At 42.6% G+C, this 20,216-nt stretch overlaps 1 protein-coding gene across 1 annotated transcript in view; it reads right to left on the bottom strand.

Annotated features, from left to right (window-relative positions):
* LOC145409362 (lachesin-like) overlaps positions 1-14,800 on the bottom strand; it is a 191,723-nt gene extending 176,923 nt beyond the window's left edge. Inside the window, exons 1-2 of the mRNA XM_080279831.1 lie at positions 14,768-14,800; positions 8,435-8,511 (exon numbers count right to left, since the gene is read on the bottom strand). Coding sequence (XP_080135957.1) covers positions 8,435-8,511; positions 14,768-14,800 — 110 coding nt within the window. The remainder of the gene's footprint in view (positions 1-8,434; positions 8,512-14,767) is intronic.
* Positions 14,801-20,216: the final 5,416 nt, after the last annotated feature.

Below are 20,216 nucleotides of genomic sequence, written 5' to 3'. Positions count from 1 at the left end.
AACCCGAATGTCAGAAAGTGAAATATGGGGAGGGTTATGGGAATGGTGGTGTTGGTGAAGAGAGAGTGAGGTTACATACAGAGGGAGGGAGTAATGAACAGAGGAGGAAAAATAACTGGAGTGTGATATAGTTAGGAGGTGAGGTAAAGGGAATGGGTAAAAGAGAGAGAAATGGGGCGACAGACTGAGTTTAATAAGGAAATGTGGAAAGAGAGACAAATGGTCAGGATAACTGTGGAGAAATACGGGGACAAAAACAATTATTGAAGGTGACAGGGAGAGAAATGTGGCGGGGAGAGAAATACTTATGGTAACGGGGACTGTAGGAAGAGTGAGACAGTGAAGGAGTGACGTGAGGGGAAGGGATTGTGTTGGTGGTGGTGTTCTTGTTGCAACATCAGGCTTATCTGGATGTGAATATAGTAAACTGTGGGGAACCGCCCACTTTAACCAGACGTTCCCAGAAGTATTTTGTTGAGGTTAAGTCTATGGATTGTCTGTTTTGTGATAGTAAGGTGAAAGAAGTGTGCGTTTTGTAGCGTGGGGGCTGCACTGCAACATGAAGATAGTGGATCGCTTGTGAATTGTAATTTGTGTTGGTATTAAAACAGAGAAGGTCGGTGACCGCATTGTAGTCTGAGGGGTGCATGTTTGTCGGTGGTTCATGAATACTGGTTTTGGGCTGAAGATTTAGGATGGCTGTGTGGCTGTTTATTGATGTATTTGTTGGTAAAGTGTAGCTGGTTGCTGAGGTGCATTGTGCAGTGTGCGAGACTGTTTGTTTTTTTGTCTTTTTGTGGAGGGGGTGATGCTACATAAAGTTACAAGGGTGGCAAGGGGATGGGTCTTGAGCTAAAGCGATGTACTGTCTCCCTCATATTCATATAATCCCGGAGTGGAAGTGTTTCTGTTTCTTGATGTAAATGATCTGTTCCTACTCAACATCCGCCCCCCTGCAGCATAGGAGCACAGTGGGATCTCTCTGGTATTCATTAATACACCCAAGCCCATAAAGTGACCAAAAGACAAATATCTAAATAAAAGGTCTACTTCGCAACCTAACGAGAGTCCCCTCCTCTCTCTCTCTCTCTCTCTCTCTCACACACACACACACACACACACACACACACACACACACACACACACACACACACACACACACACACACACACACACACACACACACACACACACACACACACACACACACACACACACACACACACACACACACAATTCCTTTATCTGTGCGTTCATCACTAAATATTATCGACTCAATCTGTTAGCGGTGGTACAATAAAGGGTCGCCTTTGCCACAGGTCACCCTCTAATGCCAGTCGAGTCCATAAGGTCAGATTCAGGCTCGCACTTGTCTAATCCCAAAATCCCCTCACCTCATTCTCTCCCTTCTTTCTGGAAATTCACAAAACCTATTTCAACACTTCCAGGCTCCTCCAGTGCTCTCCCCCCTCTTCTCTCTCTCTCTCTCTTTCTCTCTCTCTCGCTCTCTCTCTGTTTCTGAGTATCAACATTCTTCACACTTCACCCTTAACCTACCACCGCCCTCTCCGTCAACATTCTTTACACATCACCCTTAACCTACCTCACCCTCTCCGTCCCTAACACGACACCCTACAACATTTCTTTTCCTACCTCCTTCTCTCCGTTCGTGCCTTCCTCCCTGCCTGCCTACCTTTCCTTCCTCTTCATGTTCTTCCCTCCAAATCGCTCATCCTGTCCCTAGCTCAACAGTTCACAAAACTTCGTAATTTCTTCCTACCTTCCTATTATTTTATCTATCCTTTCAGCCTTCCTTACTGCCATCCTTAATCTCTCGTCCTTTATGTCCTTCCTTCCTGCTTTTCTTTCTTCCTTCCTTCTTATATACATTCATTCTTTTCTGCCTCCCTTCATGCAACTTTCTTCTTTCTTCTCACATTCCCTTCTTCTTTCCCTACGACTTCCTCTCCCGTCAGGCTTAGGACAATAGCCTATTCTCATGGCTTAGCATATTTCGCAATATCTTACCCTCAGTGACTTATTTTACCGTATAACGCTTACAGCTACGATGGCTTCGGGCGCTGACTTCATCGATTCACACCCCCGTAGTACGGCCTTACAATAATGACATACACTGGTAAGCCATAGTATCTACTAACCCTCTACATTTAGCCCTAGCTGAATGGAAGTCGTTGCCAGGGTTTCACACTAGACGAAGATCTGTGACGGGCAATTTGAAGTTTTTCCCCCCGACATAGTAACAGCGTCATCACTGTGTTTACCTCTGCTTTTCTCAGAAAAAAAAAAAAAACAATCAATCTCCTTACCTATGTATCCACATCTATTCCCAAATGCCTCAATGGTGCAAAGGGTGGCTACAACCAAATCTCCTCCACGTCGCTCTAACCTTTGTCATTTGGCTGTTCTCCCACCAACTCACATCCCCTCCCTTGTATATCTCTACAGTACATCCTTCCATCTTACTCTTGGTCTCCCTCTTCTCTGTCCCCCTCTACCTCGCTCAAATACACTCATTTAATCAGTCTCTCATTCTACATCCTCTTCACATGGAGAAACCATATCAAGCTGTTTCTCTTGACACTCAATCACATCCACATGAGCACCACAACACTCTGCTACTTCCTCATTTGTCTGTCTGACTCTCCATGGGACTCACCTGCTCCTCTCAAACAGGTCAGTCACACTGCTCTCACTCCTGACTTGTGTCCTTCCAACAGGGTCTATTCCATACGTTAAAGTGAGGATCACAATACTGTCATGCAGCGACACTTTTACTTCCATGTTCATTTCCCTATTCCTTATCACTGTTTTCAATGAGCCAGCAACCTTTCTACCCTACTGAACCCTTTTAAGCACTTCATCCTCTGAACTTCCATCCTTACTCGTGACACTACCCAAGTACTTGAATGGACTCGAATTGCATTTCCTCACCATCCAGTTTCAATGTACATGTTTTGACTTCATTTCTCTCAAGCACAGCATTATCTCCATTCACTTTTATATTCCATTTCCTACATACCCTCCCAAACTCGTTCACCAAGCCTTGCAGCTTATATTTACATGTATAATCAACAAACAACAGTGCAGGAAGTTTCCACACCCTTCCCTCTCTCATTAGACACACTCCAGCATCCACTGCCCTACCTAGCATCTTTTATAATTCTATCCTTATACAAACTGAACAGCTACGGTGACCTATCACACCCCTGCTTCGGTCCAACACTAAAATCAAAGAACTCCCTTATTTCACTAAACACACGCACTGCAACCCTAGCGTCCTTATACGCTATCTTCACGGCATTCACCAGTTGCCCATCGACTCCTATATTTTAGTAACTTCCTCAATACCTGACTATGTATTCTGTCTATTAGTGATGATATCCCTGTGACATTATCAAACTGTAAGCCATTTCAGCACTGAACGCTAAGGTTTGTTATTTCTCTAAGTTTACCAATCCTATCCGACCTTAATCTAACTTATCATTCTAACCTAACCAAACCTAACATTACTTTGACTAATCGCCAACAGTCTAACCTATCTTAACTTAAGTTAACCTAACCTAACCTATCAGGCGATCCTAACTTAACCTAACCAACCAAGCTTACTTCTCACCATGCTAACATCATAACATATACTAACCTTAGCAGCCCAACTTAGCCTAACCCAAGCAAAAGGCACCCGGAAAATGCAAAGTAGCCATTGGAGTACAGTGTGTACATTTGGTTCCTGGTATACAAGTGCAGTACCAGAGATCTGATTACATATGTGGCCTGGTTAACCCCAGGTGTTTTGCTGGCTACTGGTTGTCGTAAACGTAACTGTATCAGTCTGTATAAAATCTATTAAATGACCAAATCTTCTCCTTGGAGGGAGAGCGAAACCAGAATTAAACCTTCATCACACTGACGATCACTATTACGTCACACTGACGATGCACTATTACGCCACACTGACGATGCACTATTACGTCACACTGACGATGCACTATTACGTCACACTGACGATGCACTAATAGGGAAAAGGCTCCTATAAAGAGCATGATCCATTTGAAGGTAGACACTGTATAAAGGCTGTCTTTGTACACTTCCGAGTCTGTGCGAGTACTCGTATTATGTCATCAACAGAACGAAAGCTTACATATGAAAGTAAATCCTACCAGCACCCACGACTGTGGTTTCAAACACCCAGATACAGAGCACGCACATCGGTGGGCGTAAAATTAATTTCAACCCAGCCCCATAAGAAGTCTTCCCTTGGATATCCTATAACAGTCTTAAGGAAGCAAGAATATAATATTTATACCAAATGTCTCATCCAGAAAAAGCAACAGCTAGATAGTATATTTCACCTTGCCCTGTTTGCTTCACAATGACCATTAATTATCAAAAGCTAATCACTTCAGCACTGCCCGGCTCGCAGCCCTTACATAAGCATGGTCTAGGTGGATCCAAGTTCACCGAGTTGTACTGTTCACACACACACACACACACACACACACACACACACACACACACACACACACACACACACACACACACACACCTTCCCAATGAGACGTCAGCGCAGGGAAGGGAAGGAAAGGAACTGGAATGAGTAAACTATCTTTAGCATCACTGATGCAGAGAATTAGAGTTTTATTCTAAGTAGCCTTGGAGAATTGCAAATTTTCCACAACTCTTTAATCTCCACATTACACCTTAATACCCTCTTGACTGATAGTGGTGCAAACTTTGTCGATTTAAATCTATACAAATAACAAATAACATACTGTAGACTGGTTAGGTGCAATTTGCAAAACAAATCGGTAAGAAAGATGTTACAAAGGCTCCTACATCACAGAATGCGATCCGTACTTATCCTTTGACTTTCAACCTTCACCTCCCTATCCACAAATGAACCTCTTCAGGGGGACGCTAAGCTATCTCGTCCCACCACCATCAGGGAGACAGGCGCCAACACCTTATGCACAAGGACAAGTGGAGAGACGGAGAGGCGAACGCAGAGACGGACTGTCGGAAAGACGGAGGAATGAACAGACTGAAAGATGTGAAGAGAAAGAAAGAAGCTGAAACGGAAGGAACTCAGAGCCGAACTGATGGAGATATGGGCAGACGGGAGGACTCAGAGTCGGAGAAATATGGAGCTACGTGCAGATATAGAGATGGTACGACTGATGTGACAGAGGCACAACTGAGAGACCGAAGGATCTGAAAAAAAGGAAGGTTGAAGGAGTGGCCTGACGGAGAGATTGGCGGAGGAAGAGATGAACAGCAGACAGACTGGCAGACGGAGAAATGAACAGCCAACTGGACATACACAAACACACAGAGAAGGAGGGATAAGGAAACAAAGAAAGACAAGGTGGAATGGTGAGACAGAAACAGACAGACAGAAGGATGAGGATACACCGACAGACAGAAGGGACGAGGACGCAAAGAGAGACAAGGTAGGACGGTAAGACAAAGAAAGGCAGATAGAAGGCTGGGGACATAAAGGCCGGCAAAAGGAAATGTGGAAAAAAATAAAAAAAACAAGAGAGATGGGGAGACAAAACAGACAGGAGGAGGGATTGGGAAGCAAAGACAGACAGGAGGAGGGAAGGCAAGACAAAGACAGACAGAAGGAGGGATGGAGCGCCAAAGCAAAGATCCTGACAAACAAGAAGACCAACACACAGAAAAACTAAAAGCGACAGAGGTGGACAGATACATAAAAATAGACATGTAAAAGCAAAGCTACTCCCAGGCCTTTAGCTCACCGGAGGCTTTATTTAAAACACTGGAGTCAGCTTCAAAGTCACTACCTTAGTTTATTATGAGACAAAAGCGAAATAACCGACACAGAAGGTAAGAATTTCAAGTAGGTGCTAATTAAAGCTGAAAAAAGTGTGCCGCCTGAATTTACCACTCAAAAAAATTTTCTATAAATTTTCAGATACATTAAATGCTAAGAGTAATCGAAATGTAATTTTGAAACAACACCAAACCACACTACCATACCTGCCACACACAACCACAGTTCCCCCAAAACTATTACAACTCCTAACACTCGATCACGCCACTTCATGCATACTTCAACTCGTCCTAACGCACTACCACACCTAATACTAACACAGCTCTTAACACACTACCACACTCTTAACACACTACCATATCTTCTAACACTACCACACCTCTTAACACATTACCAAATCTCTCAGCACAACCAAACCTCATAATTCATTACAAAACCACATCAACAACAGTACCACACTTCCTACTACACAACCACAACATTAATGTATTACTACATACTGCCACACCACCACGTACACACTAATACACACAACCACACCACTTCTCAGATACACACACCACACTATTATGCACACAACCACAACGCCACATAAACCACCATCCATTCACATGATGTAGTACTGCCTACATCTTCCTTCATCATTCTTTTTCTGTGTCTGCCCTTCTCTCTTACTATTTTCCTTAGCCTTCCTGCCCTTTTTATAACCCATCGTTCCACTTCATTTGGCTCTTCAGTGAGTGACGAGCTCAATGGTTTCCTATAAACCAGGAAACCATTTACAACGCCGAGTGGTAACCATATAACTAAACAACAGGGTAGTGTGGAGCCTGCTATTGTAGCCCTGGTAGCGGGGTGGAGAGACGCGCCCGGCGTCCATCTGGGAAAGAAACATCCACACACTACCCTGTGTCTCGCTATGGCGAGACGTTGTCTACCGGAAAAAAAAAAAAAAAGTCATTTAACTCCACGGGATGTCCCTTCAGGGGCGGTTGCTTCCCAGCAGTTGCTTGGTCTGCTCAGCCAGACAGACCAGTGTTACTCAACAACAACCTCAAGTACAACCACACACACACACACACACACACACACACACACACACACACACACACACACACACACACACTACCAAACCACATCCAGATAGACTCCCAAAACAATATGCACAGTGTCATGCTGCCACGCTACGATACACTCCAACTCTCCCCACATTATCACACTACCACACCACCACCACATACTATCACACAACCACACACTACCACACACTTAAACATCGCCCCCACACACACTACCACACACTGAAACCCCGTACACACACTACCACACCACCATACATTACAACACACTGCCACAGCACCACCACACACTACCACACAATTAACACCCCCCCCACACACTACCACACACTGAAACACCCCACACACACTACCACACCACCATACATTATAGCACACTGCCACATCACCCCCACACACTATCACACACTGTCACACCACCTCCAGACACACTCCCAAACCACTACACACAATGACACGTCACTACACATTCCAACACCCCAAAACTATCACACTACCTTACCAACCCCACACACTTGCACACCACCATATGTTCACTACGAAATCAACACACACTCCCACACCATCACAAACACTATCACACCAACACAGACACAATACAATGCTACCATACACACTATCACACCACACCACAACACATTACCACACCCAATGCCCGTATCCCTGACCGTCTTTAAGAGAATTCCAATATACTTAACCTCACAACTTATTCCTCTGGTTACCCTGTCAATCTTTTTTCTCCACCGGACTTCTCATATCAGTCTTACCCCAGCAATCTGTCCTAATGCTTCAGTAAAGCCTATGGACCCTCCCACTTGGCGTGTTTATTGCGTAATGGTTATGTGTATTTGGCAGTACTTCTTTGCCTTTCCCTGGAATTATTATTGCTTCCATACTCAAGAACCACCTGAGTGTACCAAGAATATTCTAGACTCTCCCGAACATGCGAACATTCTGAACATTCCCTTACCTACTCACACTAATACCAGAGACCTCGGTTTAATCGCTCTTGCACTTTTCTATCTATATACCTAGGCTGCTTCCCCCAGAGAAAGGAAGGTAGCCGAGACAGGACGACACACTTCCAATTAACTCCTCCACACACACACATTTATTATTATTTATTGTTCTTAAGCTGTCCACAAAAAGACGGTGGTTTTCAAATCATACCACAGCCAAATTATCCCCAAATCACACACAGTTTATATTTCTGCCCAGTATCGTGCTAAATCTGTCCTGTGTCGGCTTACGAACAACTGTAGTCAGGCTATATGCAACAGACTTTTCCGTTCCTTCTAGCACACCATCAAAATCCCATACTATAAGTTAACTCCCTTCTCTCCCTCTTTTCAATCAGATTATTAATTTTATTTTCTGACAGGGCTGAAACTTAAGAACATACATTTACTTCCAACTCCACCCTCAACGATGCCGTCGCTCTTTTTATCTTCTGCCTCCTTTTACTTTCTAATGCATAAAAATGTATTCATAAGATGTACTTAGGCCGTTTCTAGCCTCACTGAAAGGAAGGGACACTTACCTATCATCGTTGTGGTAGGTCTGGAAGCCGAAAGTAATGAGGTGGATCTCACTGCCTTTCCTCTGATACCATGATACCTGAAGAGTTAATGGAAAAGCAACAGTGAGCAGGCGTCAGTCAGGCTGTGGTTTACAAATATTTATAATGTCTACGGACTACATTTTGTTGGTTACTGTTTGTGCACTGGGTTAAAGGAAACTGTTTTGAATCCCAGCACCTAAGAGGGATCTCTCCTTAGTTACCAGGTTAAATCGCCTGTCGGGAGCATGAATAACAAGCATTAAGCACTAGACAGATGGCGAAGCTTCAGAGCCCTAACATGAGGTTTAGCTAAAGTTGCTATAGTCTACATGAATGAAGAACCTCATTTACGAAAAACCTTAGTTAAACAAACAAACAGAGCCGCACCTTCAAATGCACCCCATATAAAAATTTTGCTACCCTACTGGTAGAGGTTTTTACTGATGGCGTCCCAGGACCTATATTGATTTGTTTTCCATTTTTTTTTTACACGACCATATTTCAATGCACATGAAACAGTGACTGTAAGAGCCCATAACAAGGTCCACTACACAGCCAAACCTTTTCCTCTGAGGAAGAGAAAATGTCAATAACATCCATACACCAAACAAACATAGTATAAATCGGGAAAGAGTGTCTACAGTAATAGTGATCCATGTTATTTAAAACAAGAAAGAAGAAACCAAAGGCCAAGAGCCCTCAAGATTGATCTCTCCAATGAAAAACAAAGACAAGAAAACAGAGAGCCAAATTCAAGATCCGTTAATTTCATTTCGAGATGCCAGGACACAATGCGTTTGAAAGACAGAAGATCATAGGCAGCAGGAAATACAGACAGAGGGAGAGTTCCAAAGGTGACGTGTTGCATATATGAAGGACTGAGGATAAGGGTTAAGTCTTGCAATAGAGAGCTGGGCAGAAAAAGGATGAGAGTTTGTTGTTAGACGGGTGTTACGCGCCCACCGTAGTGGTGGAGAGATGCAAATAGACAGTTCAGTGGAGCAATGACCATAGAAAAGAGATAAAAATGCCGCGGTGCAGAGAAGAAACAGAGGATGAAGGGACCCAGTAGCAGGAGGAGAGTTAATAAGACGAAATGCCTTAGACTCCACCTTGTTGAGAATAGCTGTATGTGGGGAATCTTCCCAGACTTGATAATTGTACTCTACACAGGGGCGAATGAAACCCGTGTATAAGGTCAACTGTGCAAGGGTAAAGAAGGCACGGAGTTGTCTTAGCACACCCAATCTCTTGGAAGTGGATTTTACAAGAGATGTAATATGATCTTTCCAAGATAAATCCCACGAAAATTAAACCCCAAGTATGTTTAAAGATGATGCAGGATTGAGTTGGATATTGTTAAAAAGAAGAGGATACTCCTGCGGAAGATTTTATGGAGATAAAAGATATAAAACCTGAGTTTTTGATGCATTAAAAACAACAAGGTTATTTTTACCCCAGTCAGAGATACGAGCCAAGTCAGACATAGGTGCGTCATAGCCTCATCCCATGTTTGTTAAAGTAACTACTGAGATGGATGTTGCGGGAACAGAATGGAAAGGGTTAGATGTACAGCTTGGAAGGTCATTGATGAATAAAAGGTAGAGAGTTGATGATAGGATAGAGCCCTGAGGAACACCACTGTTGATAGATCTAGGAGAAGAACGATGGCCGTCTACAACAGCGGCTATAGAACGACCAGAAAGGAAGCTGTAGATGAAGACACAGAGAGAAGGATAGAAACTGTAAGAGGGCAGTTTGGAAATTAAAGATTTATGCCAGACTCGATCGAAAGCCTTTGAGATGTCCAGTGCAATGGCAAAGCTTTCGCCAAAGTCCCGAATGGAGGATGACCAGGAGTCTGAAAGGTAGGTGAGAAGATCGCCAGTGGAGCATCCCTAATGGAACCCATACTAACGATCAGAAAGAAGGTTGTGATAGTAAAGATGCTTTAGAACTTTTCAGTTAAGAATTGACTCGAAAACTTTTGAGACACAGGATGTTAAAGCAATTGGACGATAGCTAGTTAGAGGGTTGGGAATGGCCACCCTTCTTTGGGAATGGCTGAATGAGAGCAAACTTCCAGCAAGAAGGAAAGACACAAGTTGATAGACAAAGGCGAAAGAGTTTAGCTAGGCAGGGTGTAAGCACAGAAATACAGTTCTTGAGGACAACAGGAGGGACTCCATCAGGCCCATATGCATTGTTAGTATTGAGGCCTGTGATGGCAGAAAATACATCAACTGAAGAAATTTTAATGTCAGCCATGAGGAAGTCAGTGGGGGGGAAGTGATGGACGAACAGCACCGGAATCGTCTAAGGTGGAATTGGAGGAGAAAGTCTCAGGAAAGAGATCTGCTTTATCAGTAGAAGAAATAGCTACAGAGCCACCAGAGTAGAAAAGAGGAGGGAAGGATAATGAGGTAAAGTTGTTAGAAGGGTTTTTGCCAAGGTGCCAGAAGGAGCGGGAAGAAATCGAGTTGAAGAGTTGAGGGCATTTAGTACAGATGAAATTATTTTTAGCAGAGCAAAGAATAGACTTAGCACGATTCCGGGCAGAAACGTACAAAAGATGTGATTCAGGGGTGGGTTGGCTCTGGTACCTTTAATAGGCCCTTTCCTTGTTACGGACAGCATTAGAACAAGCGTGATTAAACCAAGGCTTTCGTGCATTAGTCAAAGGATATGAGAAAGGAATGTATGCTTCCATGCCCGAGAGAATAACCTCCGTAATGCGCAGGGGACCCTCAGATGGCTCACGGTCATGGAAGCATTCATCATTCCTGAGAAAATTAAAGAAGTACTGCCTGAGGGCCTCCCAATCCGCAGCTCCAAAATGCCGCAGACGACGTTTCTTTGGAGGGTTCACAGGCCACACCGGAGCAATAGGACAGGTTAAGGTAATAAGGTTGTGTTTGGAGTAGCCCAATGGAGAGAAAAGATTAACAGTGTAAGCAGAAGGATTGATTGTAAGGAAGAGGTCAAATATGTTGGAGCTCTCTCCAAGGCCGTCAGGGATATGGGTAGGGTGCTGTACAAGCTGCTCTAGGTCATTAAGGATAGAAAAGATGTAGGCTTGTTCACCAGGGGGATCAGTGAAAGGAGAGGAGAGCCAAAGGTGGTGGTGAACATTGAAATCTCCTAAAATGGAGATTTCAGAGAAAGGAGAAATAGGTAGAATGTGTTCCATCGTAGAAGTAAGATAGTCAAAGAATTTTTGATAGTCAGTAGAATTAGGGGATAAGTAAACAGCGCAGATATATTTAGTCAGAGAATGACAGGAAAGCTGAAGCCAGAGTGTAGAGAATTCAGAAGAATTGAGTTCAGGAACACGAGAGCAAGATAAGTCATTGCGTATATATACACAACAGCCACCTTTTGCTTTGAAATGAGTATAGAGAAAGTAAAAGGATACAGAAAATAGTTTGCTGTCAGTTGCCTCAGACAGCTGAGTCTCAGTTAGGAAAAGAAGGTGAAGTTTAGAGGAGGGGACGTGGTGCTCAACAGAGCGAAAGTTAGAGGAAAGGTCGCGAATGTTGCAGAAATGAAGAAGAAGAGAGTCAGACAGTGGATCCAGGCAGCTCTGGTCATCACCGGGAGAGGAGCAGAAGGTGGGGGCATTTATGCCCCCCCCCCCTTGGGAACTCCGAGGCTTTGTGTTCTGAAGCCATGATGTTTTTGAATTTTGGAAAAGGAAGTGTAGTGTGTACCGTGCATGTAATTTGGCGTTGATAGTTAGAGCAACTTGTATTGGAGAGCATGCTGGCCTGCTCTCTGTGTTACTGAGACACTGAAAATGTTCATTTCAGGTTGCTGTAAATAGGACAAAAATGTCTAAAGTTGGCCTTGAGCTTGCCCCATGACATTAATCTTTGACTGATCTTCTCAAACACAATAGATCCGCTCCCCGGCTATCCCTCAAGCCTTCCACCATGACAGGTTAAAGCTTCCACCATGTCAGGTTAAAGTCCTATAAAAACTGTTTGAGTCATTTTGTTACACACACACACACACACACACACACGCACACAGCGAGCAAAACATAATAAACATAAAAATAGAAGCATTTAATAGAAAATGTAATTCTTTCATTGAAAGGGCATTCTTAAACTGAAAAATATTTCAATTAAAAAAAATAAATAAATAAAAAAGAAATATCGAAAGCATTAACGGAGTGTTTGTGAATATCATGTCCTTCCTGAGATGAAAAAGATCAATTGAAGGACATTAAAACCATTCAGTACGAAAGGGCTTTCCTAAGCAGACGGAAACCACCTGGAAATAACATGAGAAAAGTCGATATATATATATATATATATATATATATATATATATATATATATATATATGCACACACACACACACACTAGCAGGGGTACCTGGCGTTGCCCGGGCTTAAAAGGAGAACACTCTAATCCTGTTTGTTCTGGTTCAATCTTTCTTTTGCTCCAGAAAGACCACGTGTCTCTTGTGCTTTGAAGAGGGATGCTAAGAGGTCCAGCAGCTTTCTGTTTCAGCTTTCTCAGACTAATGCACAGCATTTGTGTACTTGTTTACTATTACCAGTGACCTCATATGACCTCGGAGGTCAACCTCATATAGTCTATGTCTAAACTGGAGGCAATGTGAGTCTCCATGCCAAAAATTGGGCTATAGAGGTACCCGGCGTTGCCCGGGCCAAAAAGGCGAACACTCTAGCGGTGATCTTAGATGACCCAGATCTGAATTTTGACCCCCCTAAAACCATCCTTGGGTCACCCTGATTTAGAATATTTATGGGCCTGGGGGTCTCTGGTCCAATGGTTTGGGCGTGAATGAAGGGCAAACAAATAAACAAACAATGCGGTTCATATATATATATATATATATATATATATATATATATATATATATATATATATATATATATATATATATATATATGGAGCCTCTGTGGTAAAGTGTGCGTTTTCATACACTGAAGAACGAGGGTTCGCGCCCCGCCAGGGTAATAAACTTTGGGAGCGTTCTTCAGGCCATGTACTGCATTGGCAGACACAAGGGGTGCTGTGATTGAACCAGTGTCGCATACTATAAGGTATGCTTGCACCCAGTCGGCTTGCGTGGGCCGATTACACTTGGTTCACAGACTACACACACATCCAAAGCCACTACAATTACACTTACAAGCACTTCTCACTCTACATACAATCTCTACCAGACAGCCAAAGCCACTTGGTAGAGATACATTGGCTGTATCGTCCCCACTTCGGTCGGAATAGGTCGGTCCTGCAGTGGACACTCAAGCGGCTGATGAGATGAGATGATATATATATATATATATATATATATATATATATATATATATTTATATATATATATATTTGTGAATAATTTACCAAGCAATATCTTGTAAAAATGACCTCAGGGATGGTGACAGGAGAGCGAGAAGAAAAGAGTTTTTATTTGTGCCTGTCGACTGCACGGGATGTTATTGAGGCAAAGAGTTAATTTTTACTGAAGTCAGTGTATCCCTTTAACGGGCCACGCAGCGCTGGAATCCATATACCTAATTGTACTGCTAAGTGAACAGCATAGTATAGCAAAGTGAACAGCATTGTATTGCTGAATGAACAGCATTGTATCGCTGAATGTACAGTATTGTACTCATATCGCTAACTGAACAGCACTGGGACAGTAGTCTGGTGGAAATTGATTTTTTCTTTTTTTAGTACATCTTTCTTAGCTATTAATTTTGCATAGTACGCCTTATAAGCTTCTTGTGTGTTATTTATACCTGTCTTATAACGACATTGTTTGCGTGAATAAATTAAACGAGAAAATATAAACCTGTCACATTTTCTTTAACAGAAAATGAACAGAGGAAGAAAGAGCAAATTAAATAAAAAAATAACTATTCCATACACCACACATGAATAAATCAATTGATAAGGATTAGGTGTTATCGTTCGTCCACTTTAACATGGCAGGATTTTCGTTTTTTCCTGCATGTTTCCAAAAGTCAGTGGTAGAACAAGACTACTGGTGCAAAACTCGCCATATAGCATTTCTAGCCTTATATCTTAATATTGTCACAGGTCAGTTTTATAAATGGGGGGATGACAATTTATGGGGTCAAGTTGAAATGGAAAGAGTCTAGTGAACCTCATAAGTTGCTGAGAAAACGTCCACAGAGATTCACCTAAAGGACAAACTTGATCCCCAACCCACACTGGAATAATCACTGCCAGATATATAGGTCAATTGGTTCCACACATGGGTGGTTGGAGTTCGGACCCGATAAATAGTTTGGCAGGAATTTCGATGACAGACTGACTGATTGCCTAAACCGCTGAGCCCCTGCATGACGTGTGTGGGCGTGAGACACGAGTTTGTTGATAATGTGTGTAAGATTAAGAGAAATTATGTTACAAGCCAGTTTTTAAAGACAAAGCTTAGGTTTTATGGGTATTGACATCACGAGGGTCCGCAAGGCAGATAATCAGTTTTTAAGTCCCCATCTCTCCCTAAAAACGATGCACACTACATTTGTATTAATATCCACATCTCTTCTGCTGCTTGAACAGATGCAGTAGGGCACCAACTTTGTCCAGGAATCTGACCGGCCCAAGAATTCAACTTGGGTTCTTTCAGTTGCGAATTGGACATGGGGAGGCGGTGGCTGAATCGGTAGAGAGGCGGCCTGCAGTCCTGATGGACGCAGGTTCGAATCCCGGCTGGGGCAGGGAACAGTTTAAGGATTTGAATTTCATAAAAAGCAGACTTTCCTGATCTACCAGATTACCTTCGACATGTCGTAAAAATACCCCCGCTAATACCAATACACCAGTCCTGTATGAGACAGCCCTAGCATGTATTCAATATGGACGGTGGGTGTTAGTGCCGAAGTGGTGACATGTGGAGGTGTAGGAGGACTACTGGGCCTTGGGATAGGCTACTGCCCCCGAGATATAGGCCCTGAAGCCTTTGCCCAGAGTCGGACACATAAAAAAAAAAAAAAAAAAAAAACAGGGGAGGGGGAAGTGAAATGTGTGTGTGTGTGTGTGTGTGCAACAGACTGCTCTGGGAAGTTGAATGGTCACCTGCTCGTATGGTGATGTCACAGATTGTTTACTGTTATTTAATACCATCAAAAATAAGGCACAATAACCAAGAATATTGAAAACCCTGAAAGGTAAAGGAAAGAAACCTTGTCATCAAATAAGACAAAAAAATAAAATAAAATAAAACAGAGAAACATCAGAAAGAAAATCAGAAAGAAAAAATCCTAAGGGAACCAACATACCAAGGAAAACGAAAAACACGTTACCTGAGAGAAGTAGGCAAGGAAAACACAGCATGATAATAAGCCATAATTAAGACAATATCACAAAATACTCTCAGAAATGTAGAAATGCGGAAATGTAAGACGCACGCCACCAAGGAAGACAAGAAATTTAGGTAAATTACCACCAAACCCAAAACCTAATCAAAACAAACACAAAAATTCCCCGTAAGTTAAATAATAAACAAAAGTTGAGGTAGTCGGCAAACCCTTTTAAAAGAACGCATGATCATCATCACAGGCATCAAGAACAGAGAGGCATGAGCGAACCAGCAAGGAAGACAAGAAGGACGCCAAGATAATGAAGGTGGCAAGCAAAGGGAAAGAGATAGTAAACTGGAGGTCGGGGCTTGATCAGTGAGGCTTGGCGAGGTTGTCAGGTCGTTAAGTTAAAGTCAACAGCCACCCCAAGTCGCTGATGAGTCGTGGGAGATGAGTGGCACAGCTGCAGGGCTGGAGAAAGGGGGAGAGGGAGGGAGGGAGAAGAGGGAAGGAGAAAAGAAGAGGGCAAAGGTTGGGGTGGAGAGGGAGGAGAAAGGTAAGGAAAGGGAAGGAAGGAGGAAGATGGCAAGGGTTGAGGTAGAAAGGGAGGAGGAGGGAGGAAAAGGAAGGAAGAAGGAGGAGGGCAAGTGTTGGGGTAGAGAGGGAGGAAGGAGGGTAGCCTATGAGGAACGGGAATGAGTTCTGAAACTGAAAATTTATAGTTTAATCTTTATATAATTGGAAGCAGCTGGGAATATTGTACATTTTAAAAAAGGTAATGGATGAGTCTTTCTTTTTTTTTAGAATAATACTGTAAGAACGGACTCCAACTTATAAATATATTCAGGTGCTGTTAAAAACACAAGATTTTCTTATTGTTATAATAAGTTGTACTATCATTTACTTTTCATTAGGCTTATCTTATTGTCACTTACAAACTCATTAACCAGTTCAGATAAACCTAATTATTCATATATATACAGGTTACGTACATATATAAATACTGTTACGGAACAGGGAAAGATAACGTACACTTTAAGTGAGAATGCTAAAAATCACTACTGTCCCGTAAAGTTCCAGGTTCAAAACAAAAGAGTTAGGTAAAATTACAAGTTAAAGTTTAATGCTTAAATTAACAACAAAACATTCAGGACTCATAAGGATAATGTAATGGCAAAAACAGGTTAAATATATGGTTAACTGCAATAGCCTCTATTAACACGAAATTAGCAAGAGTAAATTTATCTAAGTCAGCCCTGATAAAATGAGATACCAGATAATACTCAGTGAATGCCAGATAAATAATTACAGATACAAACTATTATCAAAAATGACTGACATAAAGAACCCCACACGAATTACAAAAACTTCACTAGGCCTACAAATTAAACTTATGCTATACAGTACAAGAAAAATGCAACAACAGTTATACTCAAATTACACACAGCTGCTAGATGGTTGGAGATTTCTTGAGCACTCACAATAATAATATCTGTACAGGGGAGGACAGAGATGTGAACAAAATGAGGAGCAGATCTAAGTGGCAATGATGCAGAGGCTGAGCTCATTATATAGGGGCCGGCAGAGCCTGATACAACTTGTAAGAAGGACGCGCAAATGAAGCCATGGGGACAAAGAGCTGAAAATCCCGCACTGTATAACAGAGAGAACGACTTACTCTACTATAACGGTAGAAGGGGGGGACTGAGGCAGAACACGCTCGTGATCAAACATGCAGCAACTGTGCGTTAAAATTACACAAAGGATGATGAAATCATAGGCTATGTAACACCTCCCCACAAAGAAAAAGAAATTTACAAAGGAAATTTCTTATTACTCTAAAACAATCTGTCTAAAGTCTAGATAAGCAATCTGCAATAACATTTTCTTTCCCCTTGACATATTGTATGTCTAATGAATACTCCTGAAGAAGTAGACTCCATCTTGTCAATCTCTGATTTTTATCTTTAAACTTACTAAGGAATTTCAGTGGGTTATGATCGGTATAAATGACTATGGGGTCAAAACCAGAACACAAATAAAATGAAAAATGCTGTAAACCCAAAATCAAGGCCAAAAGCTCTTTCTCAATAGCTGAGTAGTTCTTTTGAGGTGGAGTGAACTTCTTACTGTAATAAGATACAGGATGTTCAATACCCTGATCATCCTCTTGCAGCAAAACAGTCCCAGCTCCTGTATCACTTGCATCAACAGCCATCTTAAAAGGCTTAGCAAAATTTGGAGTAGCGAGCACTGGCTGACTTAATAGAATAGCTTTAAGTTTGTTGAAAGAGGATTCACAGTTATCGGTCCAGACAAATTCAACTCCCTTTTTCAGTAGGTCTGTAAGTGGTGATACAAGAATAGAAAAGTTAAGAACAAATCTCCTGTAATAACCTACCATTCCCAAAAATCTTTGTAGCTCTTTCCTACTTTTAGGTCTGGGAAGATCACTTATAACCTGAACCTTAGCTCCTGGTGGTGCAACATGTCCATCACCAATTACATACCCAAGGTACTGAACTTTAGCTTGACCAAACTCACACTTTGATAAATTAGCTACAAGATTAGCATGAACCAAACGGTCAAGAAATTTACTGACATGGCATAGGTGATCTTTCCAGTTGTCACTGAAGATTAATACATCATCAATATAAACAACACACCCTGCCAAACCCTCTGTTACAACATTCATGAGCTTCTGAAATGTGGCTGGTGCATTCTTCATACCATACGGCATTACAGAACATGCAAAAGCCTTTCCTAGTGTTACAAAACATGAGATCTCCCTAGCACGTTCAGTCATAGGTACTTGCCAGTATCCCTATAACAAATCAAACTTACTTATGTACCTAGCCTTTCCGATCTTGTCTATGCAATCTTCCACACGAGGGAGAGGGTAAGTGTCTGTTTTGGTTATCTGATTAACACGTCTGTAGTCGATGCAAAGCCTCTGTGACCCACCTGGCTTAGGGACTAGAGTGACAGGAGAACTCCACTCACTCTGACAGGGCTCAATCATCTTGTGGTCCAACAGGTAGCCAAGCTCCTTCTGGATGAGAGGAACTTTCACTGGGTTCACACGGTAAGGAGGCAATTTAATTGGCTTTGCGTCTCCAACATCGACATCATGCATCAACACAGTGGTTCTTCCTGGAGTGGCACGGAACACTTGCGGGTACTCCTGCAGTAATGCCGAAAACTCCTGCCTTTCCTTGGGTGGTAGATGAGAAAGCTTAGTCTGGAGATCATTCATGATATCAGGATTCTTCCCCAAACTATCACTCAGGCTCATACTGCATGGGAGAGCTTCACTTGCAGACTCGGGTGGAACAGCTACAGTGCAGACTGGATTATTTTCGTCCCGCCTGTGATAGAACTTTAGCATGTTGATGTGACAAAGTTGCTTGCTCTTTCTACGATCTGGTGTGGCGATGACATGGTTCACATCACTGAGTTTCTTCTCCACGAAATAGGGACCACTAAACTTGGCTTGAAGAGGTTGCCCATGAACTGGTAGTAGAATCAAAACCTGATCTCCTGGCTGAAAGTGGCGTAACCTGGACTTCTTTTCATACCAAGTCTTCATCTTCTCCTGAACAGCTCCTAAATTCTCTCTCGCCAGCTGTAAAGCAGTGGACAGCCGTTCTTTGAACTTCATCACATACTCCAGCAGGTTGACGTCATCTTCCTCCGACAGCCAGCATTCCTTGAGTAACTTAAGGGGTCCTCTTACTTCATGGCCAAACAGTAGTTCAAAAGGTGAGAAGCCCAGTGATTCATTTGGAGATTCTCTTGCGGCAAATACGACGAATGGAAGACCTTTATCCCAATCTTTCTGATGTTCCAAACAGTATTTCTTGAGCATCGATTTGAGTGTTTGATGATATCTCTCCAACGCTCCTTGGGTCTGGGGATGGTAAGCTGAAGACGTGATCTGGGTGATGCCCAACTCTTTCAGAGACTGCTTGAAAACGTTTGACATGAAATTACTTCCCCAGTCTGACTGTACCTCCTTGGGCAGACCAAACTTTGTGAAGAACCCTAGCATTTCCTTAACCACGTTCTTTGCTGAGATATTTCTAAGTGGAATGGCTTCAGGATAACGAGTAGCCATATCAATCATGGTCAACACATAAGAAAATCCTGAAGAAGTCTTAGGAAGAGGGCCCACAATATCCACCAACACACGGGTGAAAGGCGCCTCAAAAGGAGGAATGGGAACTAGAGGTGCAACCTTTTCGGTCTGATTACACTTCCCCACAACTTGACAGGTGTGACAAGACTTACAATACCAGGAAACATCCCTGAAGATACCTGGCCAGTAGAAGTGTTTCAAAATGCGTGCCACAGTCTTCCTCACTCCAAGGTGTCCTGCCAAACTGGAATCATGAGCCACTCTAATGATATCCTGCCTACAAACACGAGGGATGACAACTTGATGTACAACCTCCC

The sequence above is a fragment of the Coenobita brevimanus genome, chromosome 80 (genome assembly GCF_032717465.1).
Source record: "Coenobita brevimanus isolate Jiangsu-jjx chromosome 80, ASM3271746v2, whole genome shotgun sequence".
Lineage (NCBI taxonomy): Eukaryota > Metazoa > Arthropoda > Malacostraca > Decapoda > Coenobitidae > Coenobita > Coenobita brevimanus.
The sequence above is the reverse complement of the archived record's forward strand: the minus strand, read 5'-3'. Positions and strand labels throughout refer to the sequence as shown.